The following is an 18,576-nucleotide window of genomic DNA, read 5'->3' on the forward strand; positions in this document are numbered from 1 at the left end:
GTTTAACACTACTAGTCCACTCAATTCACCGCTAATTTCTGATTCTGCACAGTTAGCCTCTTAAAGTGGATTTATATCAATCCGCCACTCCAGGCGCTTAGTCAGAAAGGGGGTGGGACACACATCACCACTACCAAGACTACAGCCACACCAGCTCTCTTCACAACATAGAAATTAATGGGTGCAGTATTTTGTAACCGCCTCACCTTATGTGATAAACCTAAACACCGACTGCTGTGCAACAACCACAGTGGACTAACCCCCTTTGTGGTGGAAGAAACCCCCCTGTTTCCCTGGGAGACTCATGTGACTTCAGAGAAATCATACACTGAAATTACGACAAGACTCATGATTGAATTTTAGTTTTTCTCTTATTTAGCTCCACTCCCAGAGTGAGAATGTTTATCATGAGTCCAGACGGAGGGTTGTCCTCTGTATCATCCACCAACTGCTAGCCCTCTGCCAGCTCCTCTGTTCACGACAGCCAGCCCTCCATGTTCGGCAGTCGATAAAAGCCAGTTTTGTATCTGGCCCTCAGCCTGCCAAAGCCAACCTCATAGGCTCTCAGTCATCATCTGAACTGGATTCCTCTTCGGAGAGATCCGCCACAGGAAAACGCAAGATGGCCGCCACACCTGTCAACTGACTCAACTCTACAAGGGGCAGGAGGAAAAAAAACATAATCATCATTTGTGGCCCCTATGACTCCTAGTATCCTAAACCACCCAACACATGCCTGTGAATGTTTACTTCAGGGGAAGAGGGGGGGGGGGGGGGGTGGGGGGGGGAGGGAAGGGGAGGAGGGGTTGGTGCGGGGGCACTCAGACTGTCGTAACAATGACCCCCATAGACATACAGCGATCAAAGTAAGGCCTATCATGTAGTTCTGAAGAGACACTGTCTATTGTTTCGTCAAAGATAGAGGTACACAACTGGTAAATTACTGAAAGAAATGTTGAGCGGGTGTATGAGGGTGCAGTTGGGAGCAAGGTGTAGTGGATGGGGGACATGATGCACATGGGAAAGTGAAGACAGCCACAGGAGAAGTGAGTGCAGTGTTGCATAAATTGAGGTGCAAGGATAGAGGGTGCGAACAGCACGGTATAGCTAGTTGTAGGATGAGGTGAGGAGGCAGGTGGAGGTAAGTGAGATGAGGCACCGGATGGTGAGGCGAAGGGAGTGAGACACTGGATGACAAGGCAGTTGAGGCACTTGGGAACAGGGGGAGGAGAGTGCCTTACTGGGGGAGGTGAATGAGGCACCGTGGGTGAGGTGAATGAGGCACCGTGGGTGAGGTGAACGAGACAGTGTGGAAGGCAAGTGAGGAAGGCACCGTGGGGATGTCAGTGAGGTGTAGGGGAGGTGAGACAGGAATGGCACTGGGAGAAAGAGCAAGCGGGTTGAACAGATAGGAAGCTGCTTTTCACAGATTGAGAACTCGACACCATTTGTTTCCTTCGGGGATGTTTTTCCTGGCAAGTCAGAACCTGCAGTTCCCACATTCAAAGGGTGTGTGAGGTGAGAGGTGGCGAGGAGTGAAGATTATTTATTATTTATTTAGAAGTTTTCTACAGCGCTAACAAGACCCGAAGGTAGCAGAGCGCTTTACAATAGAGGGAATGAAAAGAGAACAACATGACACAAATCCAATAAAGCGATCAGCGAGCGACAATTAGGAATGCGGAAAAATTCGGACAGCAGGACTTCTTGGTAGCAGGATTCAATGTTACTGCATGGGTTCAGGGGACGCTTGCTGATCCAGGTTACCCGCAACCAAGGGAACGGATCAGGCACAAGGATTTGAGTTGGCTCTTGAATTCTGAATAGGACGGTATAGTTCTGATGTGCGGGGGGATGGCGTTCCATATTTTGGGAGCATTTCCTGAGAACGAGCAATCCGCAGTTCTCTTCTTTCTGGTTTTTGGTAGGATGAGCAGCAGGGAGTTGGAGCTTCTCAAGCTTCTGGCTTGGCCTGCTTTTTTGAGCTTGTTTGCCAAATATTCCGGTTTGCCGGTGTGGAGGGCCTTGTGGGTGAGGCAGGCCGTTCTGAAGGTGCTCCGCATTTCCACAGGGAGCCATTCGAGTTCTTTGAGTGCCGGGGAGATGTGGTCAGATTTTTTGCAGCCTGTGATCATTCTCGCTGCCGCATGAAGTGTTGTTTTTAGAGGGGCCAGGTGCGATTTGGGGATGCCTGTTAGGATTGAGTTCCCATAGTCCAGTCTTGATAGAACTAGAGATTGCGTGGCTAGTTTGAGGTCCTTGTTGGGAATGTACGGTTTGATTTTGTTCAGAAGTCTGAGGTTGAGAAATGCGCTTTTCGCCGAGTTCTTAATGTGGTTTGTCAGGGTTAGTTTGGGGTCTAGGGTGAAGCCCAGGGATTTAACGGAGTCGGCTAGCGTGAGGTTGCCTTTGAGAGCATCGATCGATTTTAGCCACTCGGTGATTTGAGGGTTGTCTTCTTTGTTTGAGATGAGGAGTGTTTCTGTCTTGTCGGGGTTGAGTTTCAGGTGATTCTTTGTCAGCCAGTCTTGAACTTCATTTAGGACATCGTTAAGTCTGTGGATGTCTTTAAGAGAAGAGGTTTCCAGGTAAATCTGCGTGTCATCCGCGTAGAGGTGGAAGTGGATGTTGGCGTTCCTGAGTAGTTTGGCGAGCGGTTCCATGTAGATGTTAAAGAGCTGAGGAGAGAGCACTGATCCTTGTGGGACACCCTTGGTGACCTGCTGGGTTTCGGAGGTGAAGTTCTTCATTTTTATTGTTTGCGTACGGTTATGTAGGAAGGAGGAGAACCACTTGAGAACTACATCGCCGAGGCCGGCTCTTTCTTGCAGGGTCATGATGAGGAGCTTGTGGTCCACCGTGTCGAACGCTGCGGAGAGATCAAGGAGTATGAGGAGGCAGCACTTGTCGGCGTCAAGAGAACCATGAATGTCGTCTATGATGTTCAGCATCGCGGTTTCTGTGCTGCGGCCTTGTCTAAAGCCGGATTGGAGGGGGTCCAGGAGGTTGATGTGGCCAAGATGTTGCGTCAGTTGCAGGAGTACGCAACGTTCAAGTGTTTTTGAAAGCAAAGGGAGGTTGGATATCGGTCTAAAATTGTTCAAGTCACTTGAGTCAAGACCGGGTTTTTTCAGTAGAGGAGTGACTTGCCCCATTTTTAGACAATCGGGGACCACTCCGCTTTGTAAGGAGCTGTTTATGATTCTTCCCCAGATGGGTGCTAAGGTAAGCTTCATTTTTTTGATTAAAGAGGGGGGAAAAGGATCTGAGACGTGTGCTGATGGTTTGGAGGTCGAGATCAGCGAGATTATCTCAGTTTCCTGGACGGGGCGAAAGCTTAGCTAAGGGGAAGGAAAGGAGTTGGTTGGGATTGCCAATGGGAAGGCCGGGCTACTCTTCTGGAGGTGCGGGTTGTTGATGTCTAGAGACAGTTCGATTTTTAAGACCTTATCATTGAAGAAGTTGGCGAAGTTGTCACAGAGTTCTTTGGATGCCTGCAGGGTTGAGGGCCGAGGTTTGGATGTTTGTTGTCTGATTATGTTGTAGAGCTCTTTGGGTCTGTTTTTGGATTTGACCAGTGCCTCTCGGAAGAAGCTGGATTTTTTGTTTTTGATATGGGGGCAGATTTTAGTTGGAGGCGGAGAATTGCGGTAGGGTTGTTTCTCCACTTTCTTTCTTTGGCTCTCAAGTTTCTTCTTTCTGTGTTGAGGTCCGCAGTGAACCAGGTTCTAGATGGAGTGGCTCGGCTTCTTTTGAGCTTTAGAGGAGCAAGATTAAAGAGAAAGAAGAGAGAGAAGAGAGGCGAGGAAGGAGCGTTTATTGTGTTATTTGTGAGAATCCATCTTCGGTCCCTGCACTGTCCACAGATATTTTAATATCTGGATTGTTTCTGGACACAGGAATCCCAACACACTTTAATCAGAAAGAATACGAGCCAGCCTTATTTTCTACAGAATTTTCTTGGAGACTGAGTAACAGGCTTTGCCCGCCAAGAGAGTAGCAACAGTAAAGAATGAACAGTCTTGAGTACTGCATAGTCTTTATAGAAACTAGTAGATGTGTTATAGACTCCAGTGTTACCTTGCTCATTCGTTTTCACAAACTGAAGGGTTGCTGTGGGGTGTATTTAGGGTCTGGGTGTACAGGTAGTCTTGCACGGCTCAGTCACCCCCGTAACCCACATATGACATACATCTAGAGCTCTGCGGTCAGCCTTCTTCACCCACTAGTCGATTAAAGTGTCATTCGTATTTGCAACTATCCAATACAGGCTTTCCAAAGCCATACCTATGGGCTTTTCCAAGGCGTATGATACCAGAATGTTTACAATGTATAACACTGGGGCTTCCCTCTGGGAGGCTCAAATGGTACCAGAGTCTTTGTTCCCAGATGCGGGTAAGTCATTTTTGTTAACGGAACCATAACTCAAGCTCGGCATGGAGGTGAGTAGGTCCGAAAAGATTGTGGAAAGGGCTGCACTCTCAAATTCGCAACTTTTAATGTCAGTATCACGTCCATCTTTCCTGCACATTACTTTGTTCCAACATAAAGAGACCCCCTGCAAGCAATTCCGGCCTGTTCGAGAATAACTTTCTAGCCAGGTCGAACCACCAAAACGTTTTACATGATCCCCGACCAAGTGTTTCATAAGGACACTTATGTTTTTTTTACCCAGACCATGACGTAGCAGGTAAGGTGACTCTTCTGACTTCATGTCTCCTGACGAGAGGCCTGTCTGCAGTCTCCTCTCAATATACACAAGCAGATCTGGTTTAGTTGCCCCCCCGCCCGTACACTCCCCTTGTCAGTACACTGGGAAGGAGGCACTTTATTTAGAGAAGATATAGAATCTCTAGCGGTACCCCACTTGCTGCAGTTTGTAGGCATGTGGTTCCACTATTCTTGTAGGCCAAAGTTACTTGTCTGGACCAGTCCAAGAAAATCCTCAAAGAAAAGGCATCCTTCTGAAAAGGGTTTGCGCTAAACGTGTGCTTTGAACAGAACACTACATGTCTTGTTAAGACTTTGTGCAATCACAGCACTTAAACTCTGGACAATGAAATTACACCTGCAAGAGGCTATGGGCAAATGGAACATGCCTTCCAGCGAAAGAAGCAGATGGATGTGGTTTGGTCAAGGACCACCGGTGCTAAACCTTGAGGGTCTTTACACCCTCATCTTTCATTGATCTGACTACACCCAAGAGGAGAATATATTTCTTCGACCCGGCCTCAGTGATGCAGGATTACGGAATTAATCCTGGTTCCTTTTCCAAAGACAAACTTTCATTTACAATTTTAACTTCAAAGGGTACCATAAGGGTTTCTGCAATTACCGCCTTCATTTAATAGGGGTTTGTGTTGTTACTCTAAATTGTATTTGAGTTTCACTTAGCGCTTTGCTTTGACTTTAAGAAATCCTGTTAGATGCACGGAACAGAAAGTGAACCGAGAGGAGTGGATAGAGAACTTACTAAACATGGTAATGGAGAAAACTGTAGCAATGCAGTAGAAGGAAGGCGAGAAGAGTCAATTATGGAAGAAGCAGGTAAAGAAGGGACTGTCAAGGACAAGAGAAGCTAAGAACAGATGAAAAGGGGAGATGAAGAAGGAAGAGGTGAGGAATGAAGGAACATGAAAGAAGAGGAGAGGAAAAGGTATTGAAAAACGGGGTTGAAGAGATGACAGAGAAAGGAGAAATGAGAGGAAGACGAGGAAGAAATGCGAAGAGAAAACATGCTGAAAGAGTTCAGGAAAGAGAGAAAAAGTGACGAGGAGAATAAGAAAGGAGAAAAAGTTTTTTATAAAAACATCACCACTACCACAGACAGAGCTGCGCAAAAAGCACGAGGCACAAAATAAATGCAAACAAAAGCCAGATGAGAGAGCAAAAGCACCATAGAGCACCATCAAATGGAGAGCTACACCATCTCCCAGAAGAGTGCAGAGAAGACGACGTACAGAGAAGTGAAAAGGTGAGGCTAAGAGGAGAGGCACAGAGTAGTGAGGAGGAGAGATAAAGAGTGACAAGGCACAAGTAAGAGTTGGGGAAAAGAAGTGGAGAAAATTGAGGTGGAGGCGAGAAATGACGCACATTGAAATGGCAAAGAGAAGGCGTGCAGAGAGGTGAGCAAGATAGGTGTAATGCAGAGAGATGCAACTGTAAAATGAGACGATGTGCAGAGGAGCCATGGCACTAATTCAATATCACTAATAAGACACAAGATCACAAAAACACCTCTCCACAAGAATGAAAGACTCCCACTACCTTGACACCCCCGCATACATTCTCCTGAGTGTCATATACAGCTTCCACAACAGGCATTTCTACATTTGTAGTCATTCAAAAGGCTTTAACTATTCGCCCACATCAACTCACCCTGTCGAGGAATACAATGAGGGAAGGAATTCAAATTCGCAGCTTTGGCTATACAATTAGAGCAAACCTAACTACTAGACCACTCTAATGTCACTTTTCAAGAAACAGCAAAGAAACAATTATGCACAGTCTCCTTTACATTAATTCGACAAGACTAAGAGACAAGATATTTATCACAGACCAGAAATTTAAAATAACACGCTTGGCCGTATGAAGATTTAATGACAACCTTCAGGTTTCATGGTTGCATTTACTCTCTTGGATGAAAAAGACGTACGTTTCCCCAATACAATATTTTTTTTTCTACGTCAGACTTGCAAATAATCGGTTTGAACTCCCTTTAACATTCAATAACATTCCAGCTACAATTCACACCAATTTACGCTTTAAGAAAAATATGCCCAGGGCTAAACGTTGAAGCTGCCACATATTCAGATTATATACAGGCATTCCTCATTGCTGAAAGTTCTAATTCGTTTAAAAATCACTAACTATAGTCCAGTTACTAAGTCACATTGAGCTAACATTAATGGTAACAATATCCAAGCATGCAAAACAAAATATTTCAATCGAGTGATAATTTTGTAATTTTTCAAGCTGCCACAGATATAGATTTTCGGTTTTCTCACTGATTTAAATGTCAATATACATGTATGTTGGGAAGGTTTAATTTTCATTTGGGGGGATCTGATGGGTTAGAAAATAGGGAGAACTAGAAGGAGAGAGAGGAACTCTGTAAGAGGGAAGAAAGCTGGAAAGAGGAAGCAAGAAAAAAAGGAAGTGAAAGAATGGTTTGGGACAGTAAACATATTCCTCATACCCCAATACAACCACCCCTGTGTATACATACATTTTCAAAGGCCAAATAACGTTTAAAACTTTTTCTAGCAAAGTTTTCTGCACATTCGTGAATTAGTGCTAACATTACCAGCAAAACAAAAATATGCTTTTCAAATGGACGAACACATCTAAACATACCTATAGAGTTGCTATCGCTGCATATGCATATATTAAATGGCGGGTACAGTTTCATGGGGCTCTGTAGGTCAGAAAGAGGGAAACAGGTGATGAATGGAGTGAGGTACTGGGGTAAGAAACCCTTGGGTGAGATGGGTGAACTGTGAGGTTGGGAGAGGAGATCTGGCACCAGCAAGTGAGGGCTGGCATCAGGGGGAGGACAGCGCTCTTAGGTCATAGGGAAGATGTATCCATAGCAGGGGGTGGCAGCGCAGGCATAAAGGACGTAGAAGGTCTGAGGTGAAAAGAGATCCAACTATACTTACGTTCACCAGAAACGTGCAGACTGGAGAATATTCTGTGGAGAGAGAAAAAAAAAGATGAAAAGTCATACAATTAAAAATAAGTAAGGGGAGGGGTGAGAAGTATTTGCTGATCCGCAAATTGTGGCCCATAGGGGGAGATATATCAACAAAATAAATCTCTTGGAGGAATTCACACATTCAGGTATACCGCACTGCGCTTCTTTCACGATCAAACACTCCTCAATGCCAGGCTTAAAAGGACCCAAAAGGCAATTATAAAAAATCAGTTTAATGAAACATTCAATAAAAAACAATTGCTATACAATTATATAAAATTCATATATTAAAAAACAGTCTGGGCTTTTGATAAAAATATTGCACAAATAAGCTATATAGAGAGACACAACAACCAAGACATACACATTTGTCATTGAAATTTGTTAATTCGAAGTAATCAACAGGGCAATTTCTAGGCATTTTTCCACTTATAATTAATTGTTCCTCAAATTAAACAAGAAAACGGGCGGGCTTCAAAGTGTTTCGGTGGATTGACAGAGTAGAACCACCTTCTTCAGGACAACAACAAAAATTATATCCCTCTAAGCGAATATTGGTGTTCGCCTATTATTAATTAAGGTGAGGCACACGGAGGACCGACAAAAGCTGGTTGTTGCAGAACGATCCTTAATTTAAAATGTGAAACTTTTAATTAATCTGTTGCTCCCATAGTCGTTAGGGGCCTATATTTCTAGATGCCCATGCTGCTAAATGTCACATGACTGTTACGTGAATATTACCTGGGCATACTACCCTTCGTTCCTGTACTATAGAGTGTTGTCTCCTAACAATCATAAACAATAGGTTTTTGGCCCAACATAATTTAAATGATCCTATAGCAAAGGTTCAAAGTCCACATTTCGGGACGTGATAATGAGGATTGAACAGCCCTCCAAATTACTCAAGGTACCAACAATCACACCTATAGCATTTCCATTGGTATTGGAGTTTTAAAATTGTATGTGATCAATCGTCTAACATCCTCCTTCAATTCTGCATGGGGGGGGAGAAACAACTGTTGGAAACCCCAAGCTCCCCACATCAAACAAACAAACAGAGTCTGTACCAGAGGGAGGCCTCTTCCACAGCCAGATCCATCCAGCCCTTCAAGGAGACAGCCATACCCATCCAAGGAAGGAGATAACAGTCCAGATATCAGAGGGCACCAAATACTGCAGCTCAAAATAGAAAGTGAAAGACAGAACCACCCCAAATCTCAGAGGGGACATCAATCCCAGATATTGAAGGAAGAAGACACTCCAGTCATGTGAGACATCTCTTTCAGCCTTGGCCAGTTATCAGCTTGGAGAAGTGGATACATTTAGAAACTGGCAGCAATGTAGCTTCTCACAATGAAATCACTCCACATTTACGTGAGTTTGCCTCTTCCCCAGGCCCATACCCTCTTTCTTTCATTTGAACCCCCAATCTATTATTTGCCCTCATCTACCCATGTCTGACTTCACCACCCTACACTCTGCGCCAGTTCCTGCTCTTCTCAATTAATCATCTTCCCAAGCCCTTCTTCGAGCCCCCTTTTATACTCTCCACCAGTACCTACCCTCCATGTATAACAACCTCAAGCTACTCGTCCTATCCCACTAGCCTCTCTGTCCCAAACCCCTCACGGTACCACATAGTTTCCCTCTCTCCCCAGAAGTCCTCTACCTTTTCATTTCCAAAGTTCACGTTTGCTGAGTGAGTCACCTACACCTCCCTCTCACCTACCCCTTTGTTTCCTTACACCTTAGTTTGCATCTCATTAGTTTAATTCTTCTCAAAGCTCCCTTCACTCTTTAGACCTCATCTCTCCCAGTCCCTTCCTCTTTCTCTATCCAGGTTATCCCCCACTCCCAGTCCTGTTGCCAATAGTTCCTCTTCCTTTGTATCATCCTTTCCGTCAGAATAAATTACTATGTCCAATTCCCCCAAACAAGTATTTTGTGCTTTCCACCCTGCTCCAGCGTTCACTATCCTCCACGGTCCCATTTTTTTATATCTCCTGATTACCCCGTTTCTCCCACAGAGTTCTCTTCTTCCTCATCAATACTCTTTTTTAAGACCCCATTTATGCCCAGTCCATCTTCCTCCTCTTTTCTCCTGGCGCACTCTCCCGCTTTGGTACTTTTTCTCCTTCCCAGAGCCAACTACCGCCATCTTTTCTACCTCAGTATCTGCTCTCTCAAGATAACCTCCCATTTCTCTCACCACCTCCCCTTGCACAGCCATTCTCCTCAAAGCTACCTTCTCCCTTTCTGTTTCCCTCATCCAGTCTCTCTTCTCTTCAACCACCTGCTTAGGCAGTTCCCCCTTATCCTCCACCACCCTTGTCTCATGGCCAGTCTCCCCATCTAATCCACGCTCCCCTCCCTTCCCCTCCCACACACTCCTAATCACCCCACTCAACCACACCACAAAACCCTTTCAACTACAGATACAAGCCCTCATTTATATCGTCCCTATTCTCTCACTCCTACAAGTACTCCAGTCCTCCACTCTTCACATCTCTGTACCCCCACTGCACCCTGTATTCTGCTGTCTGCATGCTTGTCTTACCGTACTGTACCAGCATTTTCCCGCACACTGTCCACCAGGCGGACATAACGAGCTCTGGATGCGACGTCTTGGTGTCTGAGGAAAGAAAAGAGGCGAGCAGATGGTCAGCATCTAACAACATAGAGGAGGGTGTCTATGAGCCTGGCTAGGCTAGAAGAAAACATACAGATAAATCCAACACGTATTCAGGAACAAGTTGATTGCATAATAAATATATGCCAAGAACAGAGGCTGGTGTGAATTAAGACGGGCCAGGGTCAGAAGGTAAATTAGGGCATTGGTCTACTGGAGACCAGTGGTGGAATAGTGGGTAAGGGCATTAGGACACTGGGGACTAGTAAGAGAGCACACGGAACAGCTGAAACAATGCTGTCAGACAGAAAGGCAAGGGGATGGACCGTGAGGGACAGAGGATGTACACAATGGTAAAGCATTGAGGTTGAAAGAGGACACAGGAAATGAAAACAATTCACAGAATAGTGAGGGAGTGAAGGATCTGTGGTTAAATAGAGTGGCCACTCGAAAGCGTGTTACCAACTTGTTCTTCTGAGGGATCATTTGAACCACAAATTCCTTCCCTTAAGCATGGATACCAAAGCAGTACTTCCCAAGTAGAATCGCACAGACCAAAATGTCCTACAGGACCGAACCGACAAAATGCCCCTTCCACCAAACCTGGTTATCAATACAGTAGCGCCTCGTGAACGTGTGCACTGGTGCACATGCCATGGCCTGACAGATGTCCAGAACCAGCACTTTGCGTGCCAAAGCAGTGGTAGCATAAAGAACAAATGCCTCCTGTACCATAAATTCTTACAATTTTGATCAACTACAGAATACTTTCTTTATCTGCAGGAAAACTTCCTTCACTTACTTCATTTTATACATTTAATTTAGCAGTACCATTATTTTGAGCCCATCTCATTATGACCACCAGAACTCACAAAATATATGTTGACCATATCATTGTTTTACTATTCATTTTCCATTATTTTCAAAGAAAACAAAGTTACACAATCATAATTTTCGCAGAAAACAAAGTTACACAGTCTTGATAGAAAAATGTTCATGAAACACAACTCAAAGAGATATGTGCAATAAATCTATATACAGTGTTGCGAAAGCAAAACAAGGAGAACATTCGTTTTTTTCATCTCGTTTTAGATCTCTTATGCAGTCCTACTAAAATCGTGTAGTGTGGGGTCTTTAAGCTTGCTAAGATCTCTATACAAGCTCATTTAGGGTCCAAAAGTGAAGAGGCCAGGGAAAGTCTATACATCCACGGCTGTTGAATTTCAGCCCATGTGTCTGTCCATTTGCTGTCTTTGCTTATTCAAGGTAGGGATTCCCTTGGCCTCTATGTGGGGTGTGCCAATGCGTTTCAACCTTCGTGTGTGGGGCGAGAGGATTTTCAGAAGGTCTTCCTCAGGGCTGGGTGTTGTGTGTGCAAGACTATGGAATGTGTCATTCTTTTTCTAGATCCCGAATCGTGGTCCGAGATGTGTGGAGCCTCTTGGTGAGGCAGCAGGCTTCTCTTCTTAGTTTAGATTGGAGTTACCTTGCGGCGTTCAATGCTGGCAATGTGTCCAGGGTCCTCTGCTGCCTCTCCGCATTCTCGAGCTCTCTTATATCTTATGCAGCTGAGTTAGTCAACACCCAGCCCTGAAGAAGACCTTCTTTAAATCCTCTCAGTCCTACGCACGAAGGTCGAAACACATTGGCACCCCCCACACAGAGGCCAAGGGAATCCCTACCTTGAAGAAGCAAAGACAGCAAATGGACAGACACATGGCTGGAATTCAACAGTCCTGGATGTATAAATTTTCAACACGCTTTCCCTGACCTCTTCACTTTTGGACCCTAAATGAGCTTGTATAGAGGTCTTTGCTATCTCAAAGACCCCATACTACACGATTTTAGTAGGGCTGCATAAGAGATCAAAAACGAGATGATAAAAAGTAATGTTTTCCTTGTTTTGCTTTCGCAACACTGTATATAGATTTATTGCACATATCTCTTTGAGTTGTGTTTCATGAAAATTTGCTATCAAGACTGTGTAACTTTGTTTTCTGCAAAAATAATGATTGTGTAACTTTGTTTCCTTTGAAAATAATGGAAAATGAATAGTAAAACAATGATATGGTCAACATATATTTTGTGAGTTCTGGTGGTCATAAAGAGATGGGCTACAAATAATGGTACTGCTAAATTAAATGTATAAAATGAAGTAAGTGAAGGAAGTTTTCCTGCAGATAAAGAAAGTATTCTGTAGTTGATCAAAATTGTAAGAATTTATGGCACAGGAGGCATTTGTTCTTTGTTATGTATGAGTGATTCCAACCTCCTGTTCCTGAACTGAATCAATCCCCGTTAACAGATCACAAAGCAGTAGTAGCAGCTATGGCTTTGATCAAATGAGCTCTCAACACCTTTGGAGGCTGCTTCTTGGCCAATGGGTAGCAGAGCTATCCAACTTGGCAAGGCGATTTTCTGAAGTGCTGTACCTTTCTTTGCCCCAGACAATCCCACAAACAACTGAATTTCCTCTTGATGCCCCTTGGTACAATCGATGTAAAAGCTCAAGGCTTTTTGGGATCCAAATGATGGAGTCTCCCCTCCTCTTTCTGGGGTGAGGGGGAGTAGATAATGCAAGAAGAGCAATAGATTATTTGAAATGAAAGGTCATCCAAACCTTTGGCAGGAAACCCATCCTGGTCTGCAACAACAGTTTATCTGGGAAAAAGGAGGTGGAGGTAAGTTGGATAGACAGAGCGTGCAGCTCACTAAGGCGACGAGCTGGAGTTATTGCAATAATAAAGACTGTCTTGAGTGCTAGAAGATGGAAAGGACAGCTGTGCATTGGCTTAAATAAGCTGCACAAATGAAAAGTGAGGACCAAATTAAGATCCCATTGTAGCATCACCAAATACTTGGGAGTAAACCTATGGACTTTTCCACTTTTCAGAAAAGGCATCACATCATATGAGTTAGGAAAAGATTGTTGGCCGGGTAAACATAAAAAGACCTAAAGGAATTACAAATAACCCTTAACAGTGCCAAAGGCAAGTTGTTGGGCTAAAGACTACACAAAAAGCAAAACATCCAACAACTTTGCTTGTAATGGGTTTGTATGTGGAGAGCTACACCAGGAAACAAACCTCTCCCAGGCCCAGCATAAACAGATTTTGTGGACGGATGCCTGGTCTCCAGAATGACATCCATGACTTCAGGAGGTAGGTCAAATACAGTCAACTGAAGCCGCTCAATCTCACCGCATGGAGGTGCAGGTTGCGCAGGCTCGGGTGCAGGACACTGTCCTTCTGCTGCGATAGAAGAACTTCTGGAAGCAGTAGCTTGATCAGCGGACAGATGCTCATGCCCAAAGGTCCTGGCTATTAGTTTCATCCCGATCAAATTCTGAGTCACTAGGATGACTTGGGTTCTGATCTTCTTTAGCACTTGAGGCAGGAGTGGCGGAGATGGTAAGGCACGCTGAAGTCCCGAGCTCTACTCTATGCAGAATGTGCCTACAAGAGAAAGTACTCTTGGAAACTCCAGTGAGATAATGTGGACATTGTGCATTCTTAGCAGTGGCAAAGAGAATGAGCCAGGGATTTCCCCATTGTTGCAAGTGGCTCTGTGCACCTCAGAGTGCAAGTGCCATTCGTGATCCCCTAAGCATCGCTGGCTGAGTTTGTATGCCCTGCTGTTTAAAGATCCTGCCAGGTGCTTCAGCCGGTTCCAGAGGCACAGAGTAACTTGGACTCGAGAACCTTCTCCATCCTGTCTGTTGCAGCACCACATGACAATGGTGTTTTCCGGGAGGACCTGAACCTGCCTCTCTGATGGATGGTAGGAAGGTCTTCAAAATCAAGCAAAGGGCCTACAACTAGAACAGGTTGATCTCCACCTCTACCAGATGACCTCCACAACCCAGCAGAGATGCATCTATCACCATTGTAAGCTCTGTGTAGGGTAGGGAGGAGGAGTCTGCCACTGGACCAATTACGGTCAAGAAGCCCTTACTGCAGATCTCCTTCAACACCTGGATTTATTGTGACAGGTTCACTTGGTGCTGATCCCTCTGGGACTTAATTTCCAACCACAGAACGCTTGTGTGCCATCCAGTGTAGTCACCAAGCAGGATGCAGGAGCCAAGAGTCCATGAAATCTCAGACCCACTCTCATTGAGACCCAGGACTGGCACTGAATCCTCAAGAGCATAGCCTGAATGTCCTGGACTAGATGAACCCTAAGGAAGGCTCAAAACTGCACCATATTCAGGATAGCTCAGATGAACAGGAGCCTCTGGGAAGGAGTCTTGTACTTTTATTGGCACATTTACTGAGAAACCCAATGACGTGGTACGACATACTTTTTACTCCATCTTTACGCGTCACAAATGCATAACATAAATATACACTTAGCACATGAAGTGCCTTCGCTCTAGAATTAGAGAATTTATACATAACACTGTGTGCCTGAAACTTATTAAGTGAGATATTCTTTGGAGACCTGATGAATAAACCATCCTCAAATATTTAGAGCGTGATTACTCCAGAAAAAATAATGATTTATGTAATGTGTGCACTGTTACACGCATATTTCATATAAAATGTAGTTCTTAGCCATACTTAGACATTTGTATTAAAGATTCACTGTATGCCACATTCAATATGAATCTAATGTACTGACAAAGTTATATTAATTTTTGTTTAAACATGCACACACGTATTAAATGTGCACCACTGATTTAATATTTTTGAACTTGCCCTTACTAGGCCTGTTTTCCATTCTGCATAAATGAAAATGCTACTTACCAGTATGCATCTGTTCTTGGCATGTAGGGCTGCAGAACCACACACTATTGCATTAGATCACCATCTGGTGGTGGGCCCGGATGATTACACTTTGTTGTTGTCTTGGAAAAGTCTTTGTCTGTTGGAGGACTCCTCCCTTAGATCATAGTGCGCATGGGCATAGACTCCATCTTCAGATTGTTTGCGCCATTGGGCAAATGATGGAGTTGTACGAGTACATATAGAGATGACCATGTGTTGTGTATCTAAATAAGATAATACTCAAACAGACACCAGTAGCCGGGGAGGCGGGTGGGTGGGTTTCGTTCTGCAGCCCTACATGCCAAGAACAGATGCATACTGGTAAGTAGCATTTTCCGTTTGAGGCATATGGGCTGCAGACCACACACTATTGCATAGATTGCACAGCAGTTTCTCCCTTAGCGGCGACCACCCAATGTCTGTTGCAATAGTTTGAAATAATGTTTTGAGTACAGCCTGGCCCACACTTGCTTGTTCTTTTTCCTGCACATCTACACAGTAGTGTTTTGTAAATGTGTGCAGAGTAGACCACGTAGCTGCTTTACAGAGGTCATCTAATGGTATGTTCCCTAGGAATGCCATAGATGCCCCTAATTTACGGGTAGAATGAGCCCTAGGGGGAATGGATAGAGTGTGTTTTGCTTTTTGATAACAAATTTGAATGCACTTAACAATCCATCTTGCAATGCCTGATTTTGAAATTGGATTTCCCTTATGTGGAGGAGAAAAAGACACAAACAGTTGTTTAGTTTTACGAAAAGGTTTTGTCCTATCTATGTAGTAGAGAAGCGCTCTCTTTACATCTAATGTATGTAGAGCTCTTTCTGCCACTGTTTGTTGTTGGGGAAAAAATACTGGCAACTCAATAGATTGAGGTGGAAAGGTGAAATGAGCTTTGGCAGAAACTTTGGATTTGTTTTAAGAACAACTTTATTATGATGAAGTTGTATAAATGTTTCTTGAATTGTTAATGTTTGTATCTCACTTACTCTTCTAAGTGAAGTTACAGCTACTAAAAAAGCAACTTTCCATGTAAGGAATTGTAATTCACACTTATGTAATGGTTCGAAAGGAGGACCCATAAGTCTTGTGAGAACAACATTTAAGTTACACACTGGAGAGGATGGTATTCTAGGAGGAATTATTCTTTTAAGTCCTTCTATAAACGCTTTGATTGCAGGTACTGTTTGAAGATATGCTGCTATAGCAGCAATATGTAACCTGATTGAGGAATACGCTAAGTTAGATCTTTGCAGATGTAACAGATAGCATATAATATTTTGTATGGAAACATCTAAGGGATTGATGTTGTTATTTGTACAATATACAACAAACCTTTTCCACTTTGCTACATAACATGCTCTAGTGGTAAGGCGTCTTGCTTCTTTAATGACGTTCATACAATCAGGTGGTAAATTTAGATATCCAAATTCTAAGACCTCAGGAGCCAAATCACTAGATTGAGCTGCATTGGGTCTGGATGCATAATCTCTCCATGGTTCTGAGTTAGTAGATGTGGAGAGTTTTAGTTTGTGATGTGGTACTACAGACATCTCTAGTAGCGTGGTGTATCAAGGTTGTCTTGCCAACGTTGGTGCTATGAGAATCAATGTGAGAGAATGTTGCTGTAGCTTGCGTACCACTAATGGAATTAGTGGGAGAGGTGGAAAAGCGTACGCAAATTTGTTTGACCAGTTCATCCATACCGCATTGCCTTTGGATAATGGGTGTGGGTATCTGGGGGCGAAGCTTGGGCATTTGGAGTTGTGTTTTGTAGCAAACAGATCTGTCTCTGGTTGACCCCACCTTTGAAAAAATGGCTGAAGAACTTGATGATGAAGTTCCCATTTGTGTATCTGTAGTCTTTGACGACTTAACAGATCTGCAACTTGATTGTGAACTCCTGGTAGATGTTCTGCTAATAGAAAAATGTTTTAAGGAATGGCCCATCTATATATGCTCTGTGCCAGCCGGGAGAGCTGTAGGGAGTGTGTTCCTCCTTGTTTTTAAATGTAATACATTGCTGTCAAATTGTCCGTCCGGACTAGTACAGCTTTGTTTGATAGGTAATGCTGAAACTATTTTAGAGCCAGAAAAATCACTAGCAACTCCAGATGGTTTATGTGGAGTAGTTTCTATTGCATTGTCCATGTACCCTGTACTGTGTGATTTTGTAAATGCACTCCCCATCCTGTGAGAGATGCGTCTGTGGATAGTATTATCTGTGGAACAGGTTCCATAAACGACTGGCCCTTGGAAAGGTTCTTGGTGTTCCACCATTGCAGAGAGCGATATGTCCGGTCGTCTACCACCACCAGATCTGTTATTTGTTGCTGAGCCGGATTCCACTGACTTGCCAAGCACTCTTGAATGGGGCGCATCTATAGTCTTGCATATGGCACTATGAAATTGCAAGATCCCATCATTCCTATTAGTTGCATAAACACTCGTGCTGGTAGTGAGTGTTGTGGCTGGAATCTTTTGATAAGATCCTGCGTAGTTTGCATTCTTGCTGGGTTGGGGTACGCTATTGCTTTGGAGGTATCTATTGTAGCACCCAGATACTGCTGAGACAGGGATGGTTTGAGATGGGATTTCTTTCGATTTACTGTGAATCCCAGTTTGTGTAGCAGACATATTGTTTGATGCGTGTGCTGTACACATTGGTTGTATGACTTGGATTTTATTAACCAATCGTCCAGATATGGGAAGACATGAATGCTGTCCCTTCTTAAGTGTGCTGCTACTACTGCTAGGCACTTTGTGAGCACTCGAGGTGCTTTAGTTACTCCGAAAGGGAGTACCTTGAATTGGTAGTGTTGACCTTCTAGAATGAACCTTAGGTACTTTCTGTGCGATTGATGTATGGGAATGTGGAAGTAGGCGTCCTTGAGATCTAATGTGGCAAGGAAGTCTCCCTTCTTTAGCAACGGTAGAACCTGTTGTAGTGTGACCATATGAAAGTGGTCTGATTGTATGTACAAGTTTAGGGTCCTTAGATCTAAAATAGGTCTGAGGGACCCATCCTTTTTGGGAATGAGAACGTATAGAGAATAAACTCCTGTGTTTTGATGTTCTTTTGGGACTGGTTCTATTGCATTCTTTTGCAGTAGAGATCTCACCTCTTGTCTTAGCAGTATGAGGTGTTCCTGTGACATAGGACGCTGTCTGGGTGGTATTGTTGGAGGAGTGGAAATGAGCTCCAGACAATAACCTGACTGAATTATTTGTCTTACCCACTTGTCTATGGTGATGGAGTTCCAGACAGGTAGGAACTGTTGTAACCTCGCCCGTGAGGAGTGGAATGGTCTGGGCGGATGGAAGGGAAGTCACTGGTTGGGAGCAAAGGTGTTGTGATTGTGGTGTCCTCTACCTCTACCCTTATTGTTGTTTCCTCTATAACCTCCTCTATAATATCCTTTATTAGGCGAGGTTTGGTTGGGAGCTTTAAAAAAAGAGGAGGTATTGTCTGTTTGGAAACC

General features: G+C 43.9%; 1 protein-coding gene across 1 annotated transcript in view; it reads right to left on the reverse strand.

The window, feature by feature from the left end:
• Positions 1-352: 352 nt before the first annotated feature.
• The window catches only part of PELO (pelota mRNA surveillance and ribosome rescue factor), a 314,258-nt gene continuing 296,034 nt past the window's right edge, over positions 353-18,576 (reverse strand). Inside the window, exons 11-13 of the mRNA XM_086931709.1 lie at positions 10,254-10,328; positions 7,662-7,693; positions 353-653 (exon numbers count right to left, since the gene is read on the reverse strand). Coding sequence (XP_086787835.1) covers positions 565-653; positions 7,662-7,693; positions 10,254-10,328 — 196 coding nt within the window. The 3' untranslated portion in view covers positions 353-564. The remainder of the gene's footprint in view (positions 654-7,661; positions 7,694-10,253; positions 10,329-18,576) is intronic.

The sequence above is a fragment of the Lissotriton vulgaris genome, chromosome 7 (genome assembly GCF_964263255.1).
Source record: "Lissotriton vulgaris chromosome 7, aLisVul1.2, whole genome shotgun sequence".
Classification (NCBI taxonomy): Eukaryota; Metazoa; Chordata; class Amphibia; order Caudata; family Salamandridae; genus Lissotriton; species Lissotriton vulgaris.